We start from the raw sequence: 24,276 nt of genomic DNA on the forward strand, positions 1-24,276 counted from the left end.
TATTTATTTTTCAGTACAACCGCTTCCCCAACAAATGATAATGATATAATAAAAATTAATAATAATAAAAATAAATAAATACATAAATAAATCAGGGGATACATTTGTACATCAAGTTACATTGTGTTACATTGTAGTTACTGTATTTTATATTAATTCATGATATTTTTGTTTTATTTTCAAGTAAATCCAGCCTTGGTAAGTGAAAGACTCCTTTTAACCAGTGGTGGAAAGAGTACTGAAAAATCATACTCAAGTAAAAGTACCATTACTTGTCCAAAACTGTAGTGCAAGTAGACTGAAAGTATCAGTTGTAAATATTACTCAAAGCATGAGTAAAAAGTAGCTTTTTTAAAAGTACTCTATAGTAGTGAGTAGGGCGGGGCTATATATCATCACTATATCATTATCATTCGATACCGATATTTATTGAATATTTTTTTATAATCCATTTAGGAATATTAGGATTTTTGTTTTATTTAAACACTTAATTATAATTTACCAACATTACTAAGGCAAATAGTTTTAATAGTCAAAAACTAAAATATTATAGTCAGAAACAAAAAATATATTTACTAAGGCAAATAGTTTTTATAGTCAACAAAACTATTGATATTTTGTCAGTATCGTGTCAAACATTTTTTTAATTGATATTGACAAAAGTGTTCGGTCAATAAATATCGAGACCTATTTTATCGGCCAGCTCTAGTAGTGAGTATTACGCTTTGAATGCTGATAGGTTTACATGCAATTTCTGCTTGTGAGTGTGTAAACGTAACATTCTGTAGTGCATTAGTGATTGTTCAAGACCATTTGGTGATTTCAGTCATCACAGTAAACATCTGTCATCTTCTCATCAGTGACATGCAGTCTCTGGGTCGTTGCGTGTAAAGATTTTGGACTTCTACTTGGACACTTTTAATGCTTTCAGGCAGTTTGCTGCATTTATAAATCACCCATATCTTCAGGTAGTTCAGTATGATGAGATTTACTTTCTATGTGTGATTGGATTGGAAAGGAATCACAGGACTGATTCTTTTCCCCTCAGCTAATTGCCGCAGACTGAAAAATTATGAAAAAGTAAAGTAGTGACTGCAGGTTGAAGGAAAGTAGTGGAGTAAAAGTACCAATACTGCACTAAAAATGTACTTGAGGGGAAGTAAACATACACATTTTAAAACTACTTATAAATTACAATTTCTGAGCAAAACTACTCAATTACAGTCATTTGAGTATTTGTAATTTGTTACTTTACACCACTGCTTTTAACACACAGTAGTGCATTAAAACATACTGTTCAAGTGTAAAATGCTAATGTTTTTTTAAAAGTGCTTGTTTGTATAATCTTACTGAATTATTTGTTATTTCAATGTATTTCTGAAAGAAAATCCCAGAGTTTTTTCTTTTTTCTCTCACAGTATTTGCTGATACAACCAAATCTGCATCTTCAGGCTGCTGTACATTAAATAAGTTGACCAAATAGCTTAAATAAGTCATCGGTCTGTGTGTGTGTGTGCGTGCATGTTATCTGATGAAGTGGGCATGTGGGCCTGTATGCGGATGTTAGCATAAGTTAGTTGTGGTGTTGTGGACTCATTGTTTGTCTGGATATCTGGTTTGATCTGGTGAGGTGAGCATCTAGAAAGAGGAAGAAGCGGTGGCTGACTCATTAGATTTCAAGCTCCGTGTGCCACTTACAACATCTGAAGAGTTACAACACTTCCTCTCCTCTCCTGTCTCTTTATCTGACTGCTTCTTAAACTGTTAGCACACTGTCACACTGTACATTGTTTCACACTATAAATGTATCAATCCTGGTTTATTTATTTATTTATTTATTTATTTATTTATTTATTTATTTATATTTTCGCATGGCACAAAATATAGAAATGTCTAAAATTCACCAAAAAGTTGAATTTGAATATTGAATATTTCCCTTATTGTTTCTGGCAATGCTTAAAACATGATGTGGACTTGAGTAAGTTTAAGGGTGCTTTCACACCTGTAGATCGATTGTTTTGTTTGGAAACAGGGATTAAATGATACATCTTTATTTTCATTCTTGGTGCGGTTCGCTTTCACACTGCAAAGTTTCTAATTAGACCAAAATAGTTAAAACAAGTGACGTGCGAGTAAACTCTCCTCACATTGGTCAGAGTTTCAGGGTTTATTTTATTAAGTCCCATGGATTCCGCTTATCTGATGATAAGCAATAAGCCATTATAAGTGAAAAGTGCACTTTAATTTTGACACCCACAGACATAGTCACCAAATATAAATCAGAGAGGTAAGACGTTCTATACATAGCCTCATTTCAGTTGTCAAGTTTTGTAAAAATCTATCTATTGAATCAATCAATCTATTATTAATCCGTTGGATAGAATTATTGAGAGGAATAACTAGGGATGGGTTTGGTTATGGTTTTAACGGTATTACTACTTTTATCGATACCATTTATCGGTTCAGTACTTTAACGATTCTCTTATCAGTACTTTTTGTAGTGTTTTTTGATGAAGAACATAATAATAATAATAAACTGAACAGAATTAACAACACTTTATTTTAATATTATGTTTTTTAATGTAAAATAAAGCAAAACCAATAATTGTAAATTAATAATTAATTTTTTTTCTTGTAAAAGAGTGTAGAGAAAAATAACATGTTTGCCTTTACTGGCAGAAGTCAGGATCTTTCTTGGTTTATTGTGCTCCTTCTAGTTGGAAAATACCCTCTTTGAGTTGCAAAATGCAGTTAATTGAGATAATGTTTATGATTATTCATTAACATAGTCACATAAATGAGTTATTGGTGTTTTGGGAGCTAACTGTGTTTTTAATACAGTTTTGGAGCATCTTGCATTGTAAAAATAAGCATTTTTTAATATAATTTCTTTGTAAGCAAAGTTTATTATTAGGCTATTCATATGCTATATTTGTAAATACAAATATATGCCTAATCAATTTAGGTGATTTACTGCTGGCATAACGATGTGGATGATGTTACGTTACCGTTAGTAGCTAGGCAGTCAAAAACTTTTCATGTGTCTTTCTGCAGTTAACGCACTTTTGAAAGATACTTTCACTTAGCCAGATTGCTTGCGTTTCCGCTTGTACAAGAAAACAACTTGTTGCGTTGTTGCAACGGGCGTTGTCGCTGTCCACTCTGGAAATAAAAACCATTTGGTTCACTCCGCAAACTTACAAGCTGCGTGTGCGTGAGTCTGTGTCGCGAGCTATATGTGTGCGCTAAGCGCGAGCCTCCACTGAGTGCCGAGAACTGTGAAGGCTTTTATACTTGACGCTCTCGTCTGGAAACACGAGCATTTCTCACGTAAGACTGCCAACTGTGAAGACAAATATCCAATATTGCAAATTAGAAAAGGTTGGTCAGTTAAATTATGCTTCTGTAAGTAATGTTTATTCAGCAATGATTCTCCAGTACTGATAGCAGAACCGTTAACATCAGAGCTTATCGATACTTCTGTCTTTTAAAGTGTAGCACTGATGCCGATAAAATACAGTGCTATAAAAATAGCAGCATTTTTTATGTCACTTTATAACAATAATGTATATTTTTACAGTACTGTGACGGTTGGGTTTAGGGTTAGGGTGGGGGTAGATTTATTTATAAATACAATTTATTGGGTAATTTAATGGATAACATAAATAATACTCAATACAACTTCTGTTTTAACATTACTGTGACGGTTAGGTTTAGGGTTGGGGGCAGACTTTATTAAAATACAATTCAAGAGTTCACACTTAGCTGATGATTGATTATAAAGCTTGTTTGGCATGCTATCCCGGAAGACAGATTCATAAGATCCTCGAGCCTGGTGCTCCCTCCCGTTTGCAAGGTGAGAGGGGAGTTTGAGCTCTGGTAGATCTCGAGAATTCCCCTGCTTTAGTAGCTAATGAACAGATAATGATTGCCCTTAAGAGATAACTACTTTCTAGGATCATGTCTATGGTGTCGATTTGGATTAGTCAATTAACTTAAGTTGCATGTTTTTGGACGGTGGGAGGAAACCGGGGAACCTGGGGGAAGCATGGGGAGAACGTGTAAACTCCGTACAGAAACGTCAGCTAACTTGGTAAAGACTAAAACCAGTGACGGTCTTGCTGTGAGGCAACAGTGCTAACCACTGGGCCACCATGCCACCCATCTAGGAAAGGAGGAGGAGTAGGCATGAAAGGGGGGATTCTTCAAAACGAAGATAGCTGTTATATGGAACTTTGGGTATTTATAGTGGCTTAAGAATCGTCTGATTGGGGAATCATAAATTGAATAATGCGGGACCAGCCGCAAGCAATCATACGCACGTGATCCTCTCGAAATTAGTTGATAAATAAACTTAACTTAATGGGAAATTTATTCAATAATATAAATCATTTTCGTGAACTTCTGGCCGTAACCGTCGCTCATTCAAAGGCAGGAACCAGCGGACGTGCAACAAGTTGTATCATAAGGTAAACACAAAACATCTGAAGCTCCTTCACATGGCACGACCACTGATCTATATAGAGGATAATCTATACAGATCAGTGGACTCAACACTTGTAAACAATTGCTCCACCTGGCTTGCGGTTTTTAGCACCGCCCACACTCGGCATAGCTACCAAGCTGGCCAATCACAGAGCTTGCGCTATGCATCATTGCAACGTATAGAGGGCTATGTGACCATGCGAAGGCTGTGCTGGACCATTCCCGTGCGCTTGACGCAGAAGTATAAATCAGCCTTGAGAATAAATAATAAATACTAATAAGTAATTTAGTTACCGTGAAATACCGTGCACAATTTCAACAGAGAGGCAGAATAACTGTATATTTATTTATATAATGTATATTTTTCAACTAAAGAAGGTTCGATTTGTCAGACTAAACCTAAAAGGCCATCAGAGAGAGTTTAATTTGTATTCTGTATACTTTGAGATTCATATGAATTTGAAGTAGTATTTAATCGAGTAATTACATTACATATTTGGTAATTAAGTTACTTAACTGTTTTCTTTTCTGTAAACTTGTTTGTTTTCAAACAGAAATAAAACAGAATTTGAGAAAAAAAGTAAAACTTGTATCACAGGGTCCATAAGAAAGGACATTTTTGTTACTCTTAACCCAAAAATGAACTTGAAAATGTTTCATAACTTCAATTACTTGGACACACAGTTTATTTAACCCATTAAAATGGAGTAAAAAATCTGAATGACAAGACGATTTAAAAAAAATTTTGAATATAGGAATTTTGGAAGAAATCAAAATAATCTCAGTGGCCCCTAGGTTATTTAATTAGTTAACTATTAGTTATTCATATTTAATAATTTGTCTTTGGTCAAGTACTGTGTGCAAAACTTTATGGTGTGGATGCTGGTTTTTATAGCCGAGGGTCTTGGTTTCCCGTGTGACTTTGTATGAAATGAGGCGAAATTTTACAGCGGGATCTCCTTACAAGGACATCAAACTACAACCGAACTCTAGCAAATACTTACTGCAGCTCCTGGTATTAAAAATATCTGTTGGCCAAATAAACTATTTATGTGATAATACTACGTGGCTGCTTTTTTCACACAAGGATGTTGGCTTGATGATCTAAAGGGAGACTCTAAACGCAACCCTTAGCTGGCAAATCTTAATGCTGACAGTTTGTGTGTTTGTAAACGTATAAAAACTTGTTCTCATTGTTTAACTGAGCTTGCATCTCAGAGCCTGTTAGAACAAGATCAGAGACCACGGTTGAAATTTTCTTCAGTGAGTTTTGTTTTGTTTCTGAGTAACATTTAACTGTGTCTCAGATGAAGATTTCCTGGCGTCTTTTTAAAAAAAATCTGTGACCAATTGGATGTTTGCCACAGCTCCAAGTTTGGCCCCCATGTCTCCACAGGGTGGTGTCGGGCACTGAGCCGCTCTGCCTCGCTCTTGCTCTGATTTATTTGGAGCTTTGGGTATTCATTCTGCCTGACGTGATTTTATGAGCATTAGTCATTGCACAATTGCTGGACAGAAATACTACTAGTAAATGATAGCTGTTTGACCGGTTGCTTAAAAGGTAATTAGTTTGAATTTTAAATTTAGATGGTTTTGACTTGCTATTTTCTAGTTTTGGAAGCCTAAATTTGTATTATTGGACCTCCTTGTTTAACCATTGTATGCTGTTGGGATGCTTTCATCCACTCTGTGGTGATTTTGAGTCTTTATTTGGCCACAGCTTTCTCTGTGTTTCAGCAGATGGAATGATTTTGTTGACAAATCGTATTTTGACACGTTTTGGGAAAATGCTTCGGAATTTTTCAAAAATTCAACAATACACTCAAATTTTCTACCCTTTCGTTATGTTGGGGGCTGTTTTTGCCCCATTGATTTCCTTTATAATGACATTTTTTAATTGCAAAGCCATAGCACCATATAATCATGCTAGGGCTGGGCAATTAGTCTAAAAGTAATCGAAATCGACATTCAGAACCAATAATCGATCTAATTTTTCCAGGTCATTTTTTTCAATTACTTTTCATGTGACCCCGCTCTGTTAAGGCTGAATTATACATATTATATTATGATTTATGCTTATTATATTATTATATTATTCTTCTGCCAGGGGCACGTGTACAGTCCGCCGCAACCTTCGCATACCTCTCAAAAAAATTACTTATACGTTACAACTACGCGTAGCACAAGCTTTGTGATTGGTTGGTTTGGTAGTGGTGATGACGGTTGGAGTGGAGAGCCGCATTTTAGGCAATGTGTGTTTTAATTTCAGTTGTTCAGCTTTGATGTTAGATAGTAGATAGTGTGTGTCTACTTCAATTGTTTTTAAATCAAGTAATCCACCCTACATTCAAAAATCTTTTACTTGACAGTGAGCTATGAGGGCAAAAACATCAAATAAATAAATAAAATAATCGTTCATTAATTGTAATCGAGTTAAAATGTTCAGTTAATCGAGATTTAGATTTTAGGCCAAATCACCCTAAATCATGCATTCTTGGTGATGTGAGGTGTATTTGTAAATTTATATTATATTTGGAGGTAAAATGTGTCATTTTTACAGTTGATCAACAGTTCCAGTGCAAAAAAGCTTAGTTTCTGCCTTCTATATATGGACTATAGTGTGTGTGCATGTGTGTGTGTAAGAGAGAGAGACTTTTACACACTTATCTTGATGTGTCTGAGAAAATCAAAATAAGCAGCTCAACTCTCAGAACATTGTAAATATAAAGAGTTCAGATGCAAAAGCCTCAACGTGCATCTGAAATTTCCATAAAAAATGAGCATTATTCACAGCCTCCTTTGTTTATGTCGAGTTATTTCACTTTGAAGATCATGAAAACAACTTATCTTTGCCATGAAAGTGAAATTATTGAACCTGCACACAGGAGCCTAATAAAAATGATACTTTTTGAAGAAAATTTCAGACGGTATTTAGAGGTTTTTACATCTAAACTCTTCATGTAGTAGGTGTTTTTATGCACGCACACACTATAATCTGCTGCTTTTCCTCACAGATATCCATATAAAAGCCAGACACCTTTTTACACAGGCCTTTCTGAAGGGTTAATGCTGCCAACTGATGATCACCAGTAAAAGTAACACATTTTACTTCTTTAACTACATTAACCAGCAGCAATCAAGAATGCATGATTATATGCTGTCTAGGCATGGAATGATAACCGGTTTCAAGGTTTACCGCGGTTTGGAAAAGTCAAGGTATTAAAACCGCAAAAATTTTTTGTTATACCATTTCTAAGGTATATGAGTGTTTTAAATGTGTTGTAAGGAAATCTCTTAAGAAGTCAATGGTTTATTTTAATTATGTAGTCTGACATGTTTACTGTTCCAAAATTGTATAAATGTTTCCTAAATTGCAATATATTGTGTTAAATGGGGGAAAGAGTTGTTGTTTTTTACTAAGACATTTAAAAATAAATTATTTTATAGCAGTAAACACAATACCGTGATACCGTGAAACCATGATATTTTTATCCAAGGTTATCATACCATCAGAATCCAGTCCATGCCTAATGCTATCATGGCTTTGAAATCAAAAAATGTCAATGGAAGTCAATGGCCGTCACGATGTTGTGTGATATATTGTCACAGAAATTGTTGTAATAAGCGATATTATTGTCATTTTGAGATCCTTTTGTGCCACATGATTATATAACAGCAAAATAATGCAAATAGCCATAAACACTTTAAAATGCTTATCATTTTAGGGTTATTCAGATTCTATAATTTGATGTTAAAAAGGTAAATGTCCTATTTTATATTCTAATAATTGTCCTATTAGGTAAATGTCCAATTATAAACTTTGACATTGGTGAGGCAGAACGTAAATGTCATTGTAAAATGGCTTTAACGTTATTTGTTAATTTATAAATATATGTATTGCAACGGGAAAAGTTATTGTGGTCATCTCCAAGTATTGCAGGATAAGTCGATATATTGCTTCTTGTGAGGCCTACTGTATAAGGGGGCAAAAACAGCCTCGAACATGATGAAAGGGTAGTAAATTTAAACAGTACACAAGGGTTAAGAACATTGGCTGACAGTCAATTCCTGTAAAGTAGTGATCGGGCATTTTACACCGTCTGCTTTTTTGCTTTTAACCTTTGACCGCTTTTGTACCATCCACCAAATTCCCCCTCAAGGTGTGGCTGGATTGACTCACATCAGCAGAGCACTAATAGTACCACTTCTATAAGCGAGATTCCAGTCCAAACATCCGAGAATGTGTTGTTCGCTTGTTTTATATGTAAACACATGTCTCTGCCTGTCGGTGGAATTGTGTCAGAATTTGCATATTTTAGAGCAGACTGCTGAACGTCATTCATTCATGCAGAATGCAGCACAGTGAGTGGCCACTTTTTAAGCAGCCTTGGTTGCAAATGTCATACAATCCTTTTTTTTTTTAATATGAACATTTTGAAATCAGTCTTACGGAATTCTGCAGTGTTTGTTTTAAGTGATTTTGGTCCATTTGAATGATTATTTTTCCTGCAACCTGTCACTACAGTTTGCAAGCAGCAGTCATCTAACAATTCAATCAAATACTGATAAAATCAAATCTTTTTCATCTATACATGTTTTATTTGTCAAGATGCTACAGCAATTTCTTGTTCATGCCAACCAGAGCTGCCAGGCCAATAAAAAAATTCCAGCCTAATGACAACTCAAATCCCTCTTATTCAATCACAGTCAATTGTTGGATTTCCAATGGAACAGTTCACCATATTTTCTCTACAGGGTGTCCGCGGGGTCTTAAAAAGATTTTTAGGCCTTAAAAACTCTTAAATTCCCAGAAAGATTGTCTTGTAGGTCTTAAATCATGTTAAACAGGTCTTAATTTCCTTTGTTTATGTAAAGCTACCCAATCGATTTAACACATCTCCAATCACCAACAATACATCTCAATAAAACTCTATTCATGATTAATGCTATAAAAGTTTGTTGTTTTTATTTTTAAAGAGTTTTTTTTTTAAGTTAGTCTATACACAATTAGGGTCTGCTTGTTTTGACACGTAATTTTAAATATGTGGCTCAAAATAACTAATTAGAATTCATTTTTTTGATGGGGCAAGTAAATAAAAATTCTGCTGGGCCATTAAAAAAATCCTTAGCATTAAGCCCTTTTGAGTCTAAAATTTAATTCCGTATGCTCTTAAAAAGTCTTAAATTTGACTTACCTGCAGAAACCCTGCTCTGATATTTTGTCATACACATACTTGTAGATACATTTAAACGAATAAAAAAATGACTGACATTTCACACAGCATCTTTCTTAGATGTGGGCACAACCAGCGGTAAAAAACGATTGGTCACTTTACTTTAAAAAATAGTGAGTAAACTCATTGCCTTAAAAGCAAGAAGATGAAAAATATCGAGTAAACTCTTTGTAACTAAGTTGATTTAATTTTTATAATTATACACAGTTCATTTACTTGATGATTTTGAGGCAATGGGTTTACTCACTTTCTAAAGAAGCTCAACTAATTGCTATTTACAGTGTATGCTTCCATCCACTTATTTTTTTAAGTGCATTTTTGAATATCACATAAAAAATCGTAAATGTTACGATGTGCAAACATTTTGAAAATGCACATAAAAACATATGCACACAACTGAGTATAAACATTTTACAGGATAAAAATTTTATATCAGAAAGGATCATTTTTCAATTTATTTTTTTTTATTCAGCTAGTTATCTCTTGATTTTATTTTTTTATCAAAATTACGGGTACTAAGTTTTGTTTGTTAAACAAAAAGTTTCTTGCAGTTGTATACTGTTTTTGTAATAAATGGAAAGCAAATTACATTTGTCTCCTTTCCTTTTGCTGATCTGAAAAATGCTCCAATTCATGATTAAAAAACGGTAATGTGATCCCAACCGTGAGATTTGTGATCCGTTACACCACTAGCATTGTTGACAGCTGAGAGGGCTTCTGTTCAAATGTTTGCAGTTTATTGGCAATACTGTAGATGACTGCTTACATTTATACTTGAAAAAAAATACATTTCACTGCTCTGTGTGTTTTGAACACTAGTGCAAAATAATAGCTGCAACTTTTGTTCCTTCACACACAAATTTTGATTGCAGGAGCAGATTATCAATTATTTATGTCTCACACAGTATGGTTCCTTGCACAATTCCATATAAAGTCAGAACACTTTTAACATAATTTGTAAAATGATATTTAACATCATGTTTAGCTCCAAATGTAAAATTTTTCAGCTTTTGCTTGAAGCTAACCTGGTACAGCCATGTAAAAACAAGGTAAAACAGCACATGTGTTTTAAATCTCATGTTTGCATTTGTTACACTATTGATTACATTTATTGAGTGAGTTATATTGTATGAATTAGGAGAAATGCATTTAATTACATATTTAATTAGTTATATAATTTTCCTGACAGCATAAAAGAATATGAATAATACTGTTTCAATCATAGTGGTTTTCAGCCATGTTTTTATTTAAACATCTGAGTTTACCATATAATGCCATCTTTATTGTCATGATTCTATAAAAAAAAAGATTTATATTCTGATTTGGACATAAAAAAAAAAAAAAAATATATATATATATATATATATATATATATATATATATATATATATATATATATATATATTCCATGAATTTTACCCATTTCTGTGTGTGTAGAAAGCTGCATGTGACATACAGTAACTTTCATGTCTACTCTAAATTAGTCTGTAAATTATAGCAGCTCTATAGACATTTCATCTGAAATGTTCATCAAAATGTACATGCAGCAGTTTACAAGTTTACAGTATTGCAGACACATCGACAGTCATGTATTTCCAAAGAAAACTGGTGTGTAGCAGTGTTTCATTCACCCAGCAGCAAACCATGTGAGCAGTAACCTCTGACTTACAAACAGATGACTCTTATGAACTGGTTGTTCTTAATTAACCAGTCTAAACGATTCATCAAAACTCAACTTAGTACTTCTTCCAGAACCATTACTGAGAGAACAACCGACTCCCTGTGTGCTATTTTGCAGTTATGAGTGAATTGGAATTGAACCGGTAACAGAACTGTGAGTTTATGACCGTTTTTTATTTGACTACGGGTAATTAAAGCAAAGACTTTTCAATATATTAATAAAAAAATTCTACAATAGTAATTAGACAATAGTCTATTGTATTTAGGGCTGTATCATTAAGTGGACAAAACCCATGTTATGCAGCCTACGATCAAGTGGATATCCACGTGCATGGAAAAGATGTGGACGACAGCTAAGATTTTAGTCATAATCTGTGTTTTGGTACAACGAGGCAAAGTTAGAACAGTTTGTTTTGGTATGTTTCCTCACAACATATCCAGGAATGGTTTTCAGTCAGTAGACGAAGAGTAGATAGTCCTTTGTGGCTGTTTGAATGCATTCAACCACATGAATGTCTATACTACATTCAAAAACATATATATTTTTTGCTACTTATTCAAACTACTTCTTTAAAATAAGCTGAAACAATACAATTCTTGGTTTTTTTTTTGGAACAACTTAATTGTTTTATGTTCAATCTATGTAAATTTGTAAAAACATTTACTTAATTGATTTGTGTTGGGACAACATGAAGCAATCGTGTGGAACCCAGCATTTTGTTTACAGTGTACACTCAAATAGGGATGCAACGATTATAGATTTTGGTTGTACGATTATAGTCTGAGGAATAATCACAGTTTCATGGTTATCACGATTATTATGCATTCATTATTTCTAAACACTACTAGTTTAGAAATTCACTTGAAAACTCATTTTATTAAAAAGTGTTATTTATTGCTGCTCAGTAACCAATTAATACAGTGCAAAATAATATTAAAAGCAAACAATAGTCCATTTCTCTTTGACCTTAAAAGCAATTAAAAAAGTTTGTGGCATTCAAACAGAAGTGATAGTTTTACTATCAATACTGACGATAACATTCATTCATTCATTTCCTTTTCGGCTTAGTTCCTTTATTAATCTGGGGTCGCCACAGCGGAATGAACCACCAACTTATCCAGCATATGTTTTCCGCAGCCGATGCCCTTCCAGCTGCAATTCATCATTGGGAAACACCCATACACACTCATTCACACACATAAACTACGGATAATTTAGCCTATACCCAATTCACCTATGTCATTGGACTTGTGGGGGAAATGAGAGCACCTGAAGGAAACCCACGTGAACATGGGGAAAACATGCAAACTCCACACAGAAATGCCAAGTGACTCAGATGAGGCTTGAACCAGAGACCTTCTTGCTGTGAGGTGATACCCACTGCACCACTGTGATGCCGACTTACAGTACAATGAATAAATTAATTAATTAATAAATTAAAACAAATAAGAATAAATGAAAAATAATGTTTGTCTAATTTAAATCTAAGCTAAATATTAGCTAAGTATTTCCCTTTTAAAGAGAACAAACGTAGTCAAAGGCTGCTGACCCTCTGTCTGAAAGGCACTTTTGATCAACTACATTACACAAATGTTTGGTATTTTCCTTTTGCTTTTTTTCCTCTTTGTAGTAGAAACGTGTATATTCCAAACAAAGTATGAAGCTGACCGGTCAGTTCTTGTCACGTGACTCGCAGTGCACTCATGCCATACTTTCAAATAGGAGAGCCTGGAAAGTGGCGCATGCCTCTATTGGATATGACGGACTTGTGCGGGATATGTAAACAGCACTTAGTTAATACCCTCAGTGATGGTTAAAATCAGCCTTTAATCCTGTGTGTGTGGTTATTGTGTACAAGCTCTGAACTTTAAACTAGCGCACAGTTGGCATAACTATTAATTCCAGCAGTTTTGTTCCGTGCAGAAATGCAGTGTGAAGAAGCCTTTACGATTAATTAACCATGACAAATTAAAGTGCGGTTTATAGTGAAACCGGTTGCAACCCAACACTCAAAATGAGCTGAACAAACACAATTCTTCCATTTTTTTCGGGGGGCAACTTAATAATTTTATGTTCAATCCACTTACATTTGTAATTAAGTTAAATGAATTAATTTGTGTTGGAACAACATGAAGGTATTGTCTGGATTTATACAGTGTACAGAAGAAATCCAAACTAATGTTTTTGACTAACCCTGGAAGTAGACCCCAATTAAACCTACTGTAAATTACTCACGATTGGATTCATCTTAACACCAAGGTTAAACATGTCCCTTTTTTTCGGAAGCCCAGTTATCTGAGCTTTCTTATTTACCATTGTCAAGTCATGTGCACTTACTATAAACACTTACTGTGTGTGTTTAGGAGCCTGCTTTTCATTTGTCTACATTAAGCTGGAATTCCCTGCAGAGCCTGGTGTTATTTAAACAAGCCTCTCTCTCTCTGTCTCTGACTCGGTCCTCTAGCGCTGATCTGTGGTGTGATATTATGAGGGAATAATCACAGATTAATTCTCAAATGAGCTCTTAATTGCTTTAAGCCCCCGGGCATGAACAGCAGAGCTTTATTCAGGCCTACAGCAGCAGAACAACGCCACCCAGAGAGACATGTCCCAGCATGCCTCCATTCCGGCTCTTTCTTGCAGTTTCTCCTAATGCCATGTGCTTCACAAGGGCCCCAATGACACTGGAGCTCTTAGGGACCTTATCCTGTCTCTTGCTCACACTCTTCTCATTTTCATCTGTAGAAATTGATCTGCTTTAGGTTTTACACTCTAAAAAAATGCTGAAAATATGGACTGGATTTGGTCTTATATGTTTAATAAAAAAAAAAAAAAAATATCCAGCATTTCTTTTAGCATTTTAAGCAACACATACCTACACAAATGCCTAATAGTAAAAGTGTTGTTTTATCATATGTTTGAGAATTAACAATAACAATAGGCTAATCATATTAACCTTTATTTTACATTTACAGAATCTTGAGAAAATCGTGATCTCGATTTTAAGCAAAAAATAAATAAATCGTGATTCACATTTTAGCCAGAATCGTGCAGCCCTATTACATATATTAAGTTTTTAGTTATGATACTCCTAAAATCATTCAGCATAAATCCGCAGATTTTTTACAAAATTCTTAGCAAAATTAGCAAAGAATGTCAGCAGATTCTGTCTGGCCCTACCCATGAATCTCTTTGAATTGTGTATCAAGAGAAAGCAACATAAGTTCTTGTAATACATCAGCTCTCTTGTTTTTGTGCATTGCTCCCTCTCACTGCGGGTCAAATGGAGCGCTATTTAGGGTTGCCAAGTCTTGACCAAATCCCTCCTAACCGGATTGGAGGGAGGGTTAAGATTAGAAAATACTGAGCTTCCACTTTGCCTCAACGACGCACCAGCACACTCACATTTTGCCGGAATATTTAAACAAATTATACATAAAACCCATAAATACTAAGTTATGTTTATATTCTGTGGTGTTCAACACAGTAGATCCATGTTAATCTATTGAGAAAATGTGTGAGACTTTGACTCAAGTGAGCAAAAAAAAAAAAAAAAGGAAGAACAAAAGAAAGATGCAGACTAAACAAAAACAGAAGTGTTTACAGGACCTTGTTTGAGACTGTCATTGTGCAATGCTAAAACAGCAAACAGGAGAGGCGTTTAATTCAGACAGAATCTCCGGAGGGAAATACAACACCACGCGCTGTAAGAAAGAGGGGATGGGGAGGATTTATCCCTTGTTTGCTTCGACAGTATTTGTGAAGTGTGGAGTGTGTTGTCAAAATTTCTGGCCACCGCTGACCCCGGCACAAAAAATAGCTCTCCAGCAAAAGAAAAAGAGAGTTGGAGAGGGGAGGATGAATGGGGGGGGGGGGGGGGGGGATGGGGGGGCTGCCAAATGCTAAAAATACCTCACACGGCTGCAGCCATCTTTACGGCAGAGAGAATTTCACGCGCGAGGGGGAACGAGGAGAGAAGTTGTGAAAACTTTGTGGAAAATCAAATGAAAGTCAGGAAAGCAGCCAGGGAGTAGGTGTTGAGGGGACGTCTCCTCCTGCCTCCTTTACAGCCCGTTAAAGAGAGAGAGAGAGAGAGAGAGAGAGAGAGAGAGAGAGAGAGAGAGAGAGAGAGAGAGAGAGAGAGAGAGAGAGAGAGAGAGAGAGAGAGAGAGAGGAGAGAGAGAGAGAGAGAGAGAGAGAGAGAGAGAGAGAGAGAGAGAGAGAGAGAGAGAGAGAGAGAGAGAGAGAGAGGGGGAAAAACAAGTTATAGTTGAAATTGTTGCTGCCTGGGAACTTGTTTTGTTTAGTGGGCTGATAAAAACAATTCTGACACATCTGATTAATACCCTAAAGGTCTAATATTGTGTTTCTCAAGGGAATACTCAATATCATAGTGATTAATTATGTTTTTATTCTGTGTATTTATGCTTTTACATATTAGATTAGCTTTATGTTCATTTGAATATATATACATACATACATACATACATACATACATACATACATACATACATACATACATACATACATACATACATACATACATATATATATATATATATATATATATATATATATATATATATATATATATATATATACACAGTTGAAGTCAGAATTATTATTATTGTTTAACAGAGAGAAGATTTTTTCAACTCATTTCTAAACACAATAGTTTTAATAACTCATTTCTAATAACTGATTTCTTTTATCTTTGCCATGATGACAGTAAATAATATTTGAATATTTATACAGCTTAAAGTGACATTTAAAGGCTTTAACTAGGTTAATTAGGTTAACTAGGCAGGTTAGGGTTATTAGGCAAGTTATTGTATTACGATGGTTTGTTCTGTAGACTATCGAAAAAAATATATAGCTTAAGGGGGCTAATAATTTTGACCTTAAAATGGTTTATTAAAAAATTTAAAACTGCTTTTATTAAAGCCGAAACAAAACAAATAAGATTTCTCCAGAAGAAAAAATATTTTCAGACATACTGTGAAAATGTCCAAACTCTGTTAAACATAATTTGGGAAATATAAAAAAAATAATCAAAGGGGGACTAATATATATATATATTAGCCTCAATGTTTTAGGTTTCATATTTATTTATTTATTTAATTCAAAATAAAATAAGATTTCAATATATCTTTTAAATAAATCTTGTTATAGATCTTATCATGAATAACTTTATTGTGACATTAAAACAACTTTAAAGCTTGCATTAACACTATAAATTGAAACAAGTTTTGCCCTACATTGTTTGTGTGTGTGTGTGTGTGTGTGTGTGTGTGTGTGTGTGTGTGTGTGTGTGTTGCTACTTCCGTTTAATGAACATAACTTGAATTTTAATATTTGGAATCATCACTTCCCCTTCTGTCATCCACTACTATGATATGTCCTCTGTTGTCAGAGATTGCCATCACAACATAACATCATTCCACCTATCAAGTTATTTTAGTAACCGAGACATTCCTGTCACTTTTTCGTAACTGTGGACTTTATATTGAACTTTAAATTGACACCTACTGGTGTGGCTGAAGCATTTGGTTGTCTGTTCACCAAAGTCTTTTAGGTAGCTTAAAATGACAGTGCTCTTTTAAACATTTTAATCTGTGGGCACATGAGAGCACTTCTGCAGTGCTGCTTTTTGTCTGTTGAGAGTGAGACATTTTGGTTGTTATAACACAGTATCTGCAGTTACTTGGTACAAGTAACTGATTTAACAGCTATAACAATTTATCAATTTCTCTGCTGCAATGCTTGTTGTAGTTACAGTCGATGGCATTTATCCCACCCCTCCTCCACTGTGATTGGATGGCTGGCTCAAAACTGACATTGATGAGTGCTGCTTTTTAAGTTAAAGAGTTTTTTAACTCTCAGCACCTAAATTGAAAAAAAATACTGCACATACTAATAAGTATTGTGTCATTCCAACTGAAAGAGTTAGTTGTTTAATTGGCACCAAACCAAATGTTTTAATTTAATAGATGGCATTTGGGAAAACCTCATTTGCACTTGGACATACCAAACTGACATCAAAGAACTAGCAGCAATGATCCCATCTAGACCAAAAAGCTGAGTGTGAACACACCAAACAGACAACAGCTGACTGAAACAAGAATGTACACTTTCTGACAAAAGTCTTGTCACCTATTCAAGTTTTTAGAAACAACTAATAATAACTGGACTTCTAGTTGATCATTTAGTATCAGAAGTGGCTTATATGAAAGGCAGAGTCCTCTAGATTATGCTTATTTTACCAAAGTAGTGCTTGATTTTGGATTATTTAATTAGGATAGTCAGGTCTGATTTTGCTTAGACAAAAATCTTGTCACTTACCAGAAATAATGTACAGTATAAAATATAAAGATGCAGTAGAAAAAGAATTAATATTGTGTATGATTCCCATGAGCTTAGAGGACTGCATCCATACATCTCTTCAATGACTCAAATAACTTAACAAAGTCTTGCAGGACATACAGAGTTCATCAGAAATCTGTGGATTCATCTTCAATGCCTCCTTCATCTTACTCCAGACATGCTCAATAATGTTCATATCTAGTGACTGGGTTGGCCAATCCTGGAGCACCTTGACCTTCTTTGCTTTGAGGAACTTTGATGTGGAGGCTGAAGTATGAGAAGGAGCACTATCCTGCTGAAGAATTTGCCCACTCCTGTGGTTTGTAATGTAATGGGCAGCACAAATGTCTTGATATCTCAGGCTGTTGATGTTGTCATTCACTCGCATGCCCCCAAACTGAATGTAATCACAAACCATGATGTTTCCTTCACCAAACTTGACTATTTCTGTGAGAATCTTGGGTCCTTGCGGGTTCCAATAGGCCTTCTGCAGTATTTGTGATGATTGGGATGCAGTTCAACAGTTGATTCATCTGAAAAATCTACCTTCTGCCACTTTTCTAAATGGTCAACTAGAAGTCAAGCTATTATTTGTTGCTCTTACAACTAGGATCGACGACAAGATTTTGTAAGGTAGTCTATATTCTGCATCTCTGTGAGAGATTGTATCTTTCCAGACCTGCGTCTGGCAGTATCTGGATTGTCATTCAAAGGGAAACCAGAACTAGTGCTGCACACATACAAACCGTAAACATGTACTGAATGTACCATTTTCACAGTAGAATTCATTCATGCAAATATGTATCTGATAATCCATACAGTTTGCAAATATTTAACAAATTTGATAAAATGACAGCCGGCTTCTTTTTCTCCCGCTTGACTTGTGTTGTTTGCTTAGTTTTGTCACCAAAAAAACTAGCCTGACAGGCGCTCTTCTATGGCCCAACGCTGCTTAACAGCCGCCCTTTGGCTTGGTGTATCCTCTAATTATTGGAAAGTTACATCTGAATATGGAGGCCAGCCTGATAAGACGTCTGGCCTCAAAACTTCCAAATTCATCCAAACTATGCTGCCATTTTGGGTGTGAAGTGCTACTTCCCCATCACCCTTACACTTACTTCCACTTGCTGCTTCAACTTGCATTTCCTCATTACAGCAATCAGCTTATCCTCACTCGCACACTGGAGCTCAGTCTCTTCTAGAAATACTCAAGGGTTTGTTCTTGGTTTTGCCAGAGGCTGTGGAAGTGTCTGAGGCTGCGTATGCCAGTTTGGATCATTGGAACACTTCTGGCATCTGGATATTTGACCGTGTACTCTGAAGTTGTCATTAAACAAGACAAAAGCCTTTTGTTTTAATGCAGTACGGTTCTCTTTCCCTTCCTCAACACATATACAGTATGTTTGTGTGTTTTTTGTGATAGCATTAGAGATGTTCGGTATGCAGTGGGACAGGGCCTCTCTATTTAGGACAGCTGGCCCAAATGTAATTGGAAAAGAATTATGGCTTAGGCCTTTTAGCGAATTAAATATAACCTCCGAATTGAGAAGGTCATATGGGGGAGGGGAGGAGAGTTTAAACACACCACCCCACTCTCTGTTCCACTTTAAAGGAATGTTCCGGGTTCAATACTGGTTCACACTGTCGATTACCACTGAAAATCATTGACTTGTTGCCCAGTTTGTGAAAACAGAGGAATCGCATGTAATGTGAATTCACAAGAAACATTCATGAAGTAGCTTCCCTCTAAAAGCTGTTGCTTCACACTTTTCATTCCAGTGATGTTCTTGCATGCAAATGGATATTACAGATATTGTACGCTTATTACAACATCAAATACATAAGCATCACATCAACAAATGAGTTAATTAAGATGAAACTCAAACTTTTGATAGTTTAAATATAAAGAATATTGGAAATGGGGCTGTACAATATTCAGATCCTCTAGTTTTTCACGATTTCGCAATCGCTGAATCCAACGCAAAATCAACAAAAATCGCAAATTTTTCTTTAATAATTTTAATGCTAAATAATCACAAAAAATGTAAATCTCATAAAACATCCAATTCCAAATCATATAATCAAATTATTTTAATTTGCAATTAATTGTTTTACATAACTTATAGACATTGCACACGCAGCGTCTATAAGTCTCACCTGCCACCTTACAATCGTAACATTACATGGAAGTGGTGGTATTGTTTTGCAGCCTGTGCCGTAAGCAGATGCTGATGAAGTGCGAGAGATTTACATGTTAAGCCAATGCAAAGATGCCATTAGACATCTTGTGGCACAAATCAAGTTAATAGCATGGTGCGAATTGGGTGTTTTGTGACTTTATTGCGCTTCAGACTACAAAAGAAAGTGGGAGCAAACATCTAACAAACGGAGAAATGGAACAGACAGCAAGCAGGTTACAATGATGGAGATTGGTTCAAGGATGACGGCCACTGGATGCGACAGAATTGAAGGACATTATATTTGATTTACATTTATGGCTGGTATTATGATCGATCAAATCTAAATGATTTTGCTTAACTCTTTCCCTGTCGTTGACGGGAGAAAACACTTCGCTGCAATCCGTGTTTTAGGTGTATTATGGTAGGGGAAACCCCGATGCATTTCCTGAGTGAGATATATGATGCTCAGAGGAGTGAAATCTGCCAAAGAAAAAATAAGATCCTGGAATAGGAGTCACACAACCTTCCTTTGGCTTAATCCATACCGTTTTATTTCTGTTTTGGATCTTGTTTTGACAACAGACTAAAATAAAGAAGCTATGATTTGTATCATTGTCATTATATATATATATATATATATATATATATATATATATATATATATATATATATATATATATATATATATATATAATTGCAAAATTGTCAGTAAATTTCTGGGAATTACCACCACAAAATCAGTCATTTTTATCACAAAAAAATAAATAAAAATTGTAAAGAACTAGGGGGTCTGAATATTGGAATGGTTGCAATATTTAGTTTTTCGAAATTAATTCACCAGATGGCTTGAATAGCTCTATTGGAAAATAAATCATTCATTTAGATTGATTGGGGTCATTTTTTGATTTTTTTTTTTTTTAACTCTAAAACAATTTCTTTAAAACACATGTAAATGATAAACTTTCACTCTGTTATGGTTATACTTTGCAGTGACTTGTCAAATCTCATGCAAACTGAACTGTGGTGCTGAATGATGCTTAACTCAACATTGCAGATCCCACGATGTGACTATTCCACATGCAAACATTGATGTCAATGCTGAAGCGATGTATTGTGCAGCCCAAATTGGAAACTGTAGACTATGCAGACATTTTTTATATAGTAGTTATTGGCAGTTCATTATATTGTTGTGACCCCTGATAAAGCAAGGTCTGAGCCGAATGAAAGTGATTGAGTGAGTATATAGTAGTTTAAATAGCTGGCAGCTAGCTCTTTGCAACTCTTGGTCACCCACAGAAGCTGTGCCCAGTCAGTACCTGAATGGGTGACCACATGGAAAAGCTAGATTGTTGCCGGAAGTGGTGTTAGTGAGACCAGCATGGGGCGCTCAACCTGCAGTCTGTGTGGGTCCTAACGCCCCAGTATAGTGAAGGGGACATTAAACTGAGGTCCTGACTCTCTGTGGTCATTAAAAATCCCAGGATGTCCTTCGAAAAAGAGTAGGGGTTTAACCCCGGTATTTGCATCTTTTTTTTTTGCAGACTTGCCTTTGTCCATCATCCCCATATCATAATTGGCTTCATCACTCTGTCTCCTCTCCACCAATAAGGTGGTGTGCCATCTGGCGCAATATGGCTGTCGTCACGCCTTCCAGGTAGATGTTGTACACTGGTGGTGAATGAGGAGATCCCCCAAAAAATGTGTAAATTGCTATTTAAATATAAAGAATTATTATTAATATTAATTATTAAATTGTTTTTGCAACACCTAAATATCTACAATATTAACTTCAATCCTAGCTTCCCAATATAAGTGACTGATTTCTGGGGTCGTTTAGCATGAACCAAAAGCATCGTCCACATTAACTTTAAAGTACTGAACCACAGGTGATTTGATTTAGTAAAATTGATATATAATCTTATATGAAGTCTCTTTAAATCAATCTTTTGATCCACTTTGAAATGCAATACTTGTGGTGAATCATCCAAATTTGACTCCAATTAAACCGTAAAATGTCATTTATACCAGTGAATGCTGTCGAGCTCAATCTGGCGTAATATGTCGGTTATTTTCATGACTTCCAGTAAAACTAAATCTCTTACGTGCTGCATTTTTATCCATAGTTTGACCTTTCTAGTGGTCAGATTCAACAAATGAGAGGAAAAAGTGTGCTTTAGGAGTTCATAGGGCTAAAAGCATCCCCATATATATTTCGGGGTTATTCTTAGGTTGATGTTTTTAGTTACCAAGTGCACTTGTGGTGACAGAATTGAACTACACCCATATCATGTGATGTATCACAATGGCCTTTCGCTCATCTTCTGTTCCCTGTGTCTCTTTACCTTGCTTCAACTCATTTTCAGCCTTTTGCTCAGGCATTTACTAATCTGATTGGTGGAATCAGGTCGCATGCTCATGTATGTCCTCCTGACTTCATTCTGATTGGCTGCTTCAGGTGACAGCTTGAGTCTTGGCCCCTTCTAAAGGTGGATCATGAGTTGAAAAGCTAATATTTGTGTATTTGTCAGAGGATTATGACCATGCGGGATTGTTTAGATGGACCGATTATGACCTCACGACCATGTGCATGTTAATTTCCAAACTCAAGTCACCAGATGTAGAGGATTTCCTGTGTGTATATGTGTGTGTGAGTACAAGGGGTTGGGTATTTACTCTGATGTGTGTCAGTACACAGGACCTGTCCCGGCAGACCGCGAGTCTCCGATGACGCGGAGCGAGACGTCCCCCAGCCGCGCCCAGCACCCCTCCCCCACACAGAAACCCAACACCTGCTGCTTCTGCTGGTGCTGCTGCTGTAGCTGCTCATGGTACGACCCGCTCACCTGTGTCTGTCTCCACATGGTACATTCCACTCATCACTGCTGCGAGTGTTACATTCCACATTCATTCCTTCACTGAGATTATATTGACCTCCATATAGAGCGCCATAGTCAGTGATGTATTTCTGTAGGTGTAGCGACACCATGCTTCCCACAAAAAAAAAAAAAAAACTTCTATTGGCTTTTGGATTATTTAAACGGACAGTTCATCCAAAAACGAACATTCTGTCGTAATTTACTCTCCCCTCACTTGTTCCAAACCAAATGCAAAAGAAGATATTTTGAAGAAAGTTGGAACCCTCTAACCATTGACCTCCATTGTATTTGTTTTTCTTACCAGAGATGTCAGTGGTTACATGTTTTTAGCTTTCTTCAAAATGTCTTCTTTAGTATCCAACAGAAGAATGTAACTCATAAAGGTTTATAAACACTTGAGGGTAGGAGGGCTGCACGATATTGGAAAAATCTGACATTGCGCTATTTTGTTTTGCTGCGATATATATTGTTATAGGAATATATTTTGACCAGAAGATTTGAATGTCTCTATTGGGAAATATTTAATACATTTTAATCGACCGGGATGATTAAGTCTTTTTCTATGCAGTGCATCTGCATAAAATGTAAATTACATACATATAAAAATTAAACAGGGCTGCACGGTGGCGCAGTGGTTAGCACGTTTGCCTCACAGCAAGAAGGTCACTGGTTTGAGCCTCGGCTGTTTCAGTTGGCATTTCTGTGAAGAGTTTGCATGTTCTCTTTGTGTTCGCGTGGGTTTCCTCCGGGTGCTCTGGTTTCCCCCACAGTCCAAAGATACAGTATGCGGTACAGGTGAATTGTGTATAGGCTAAATTGTCCATAGTGTATGAGTGTAAATGAATGTGTATGGATGTTTGCCAGTGATGAGTTGCAGATGGAATGGTATCTGCTATGTAAAACATATGCTGGATAAGTTGGTGGTTCATTCCGCTGTGGCGAACCCAGATAAAGATCCCCAATAAAGGCAAAAAGAAAATGCATGAATGAATAAAACAAATTAACAACTTAGAACACCGATGGCCATGTTTTTTGCATTGAGAAGTGCCTTTTTTGAATGGTTTACTAACAGCCGCCTCGCATTTCAACTGTCTTCTGCGCCTCGTGTTTTTACCCTTGTGCGCCGTGCGCTCGCAATTGGAAAAATGTCAACTCTGAGCGGGAAAAAGCATGTTAAATCATTTGTTATATTGTTAAATCGCGTCTCTTTCATTCTCCAATCAAATAAAAGCAGAGGCGGGGTTTCCCTTGAAATGCCTGCAGTGTTTGTGTAGTCAAGACGACTACAGAGACTTTTGAAGATGGAGGAGAAACTTCTGCTCATTGTTGTGAGTTATACGGTGCTGCATGAATCACAAATCTTGAATATCACAATATTATTAAATTAAGAAATTCAATTAACATCAACAGCAACACTTGCACTCGTTGCCTAGCATCATAAAAAGTGCACCGCGCTT

The 24,276-nt window shown here is 35.8% G+C and overlaps 1 protein-coding gene across 6 annotated transcripts in view; it reads left to right on the top strand.

The window, feature by feature from the left end:
• The window catches only part of rgs19 (regulator of G protein signaling 19), a 71,643-nt gene that overhangs the window by 32,008 nt on the left and 15,359 nt on the right, over positions 1-24,276 (top strand). For 3 of the 6 annotated variants that reach the window (XM_056449667.1, XM_056449668.1, XM_056449669.1), the window contains exon 2: positions 22,632-22,771. In XM_056449667.1, coding sequence (XP_056305642.1) covers positions 22,632-22,771 — 140 coding nt within the window. The remainder of the gene's footprint in view (positions 1-22,631; positions 22,772-24,276) is intronic. The other 3 variants (XM_056449664.1, XM_056449666.1, XM_056449665.1) reach the window with 1 other exon arrangement.

Source organism: Danio aesculapii, chromosome 23, assembly GCF_903798145.1.
Source record: "Danio aesculapii chromosome 23, fDanAes4.1, whole genome shotgun sequence".
Taxonomy (NCBI): Eukaryota; Metazoa; Chordata; class Actinopteri; order Cypriniformes; family Danionidae; genus Danio; species Danio aesculapii.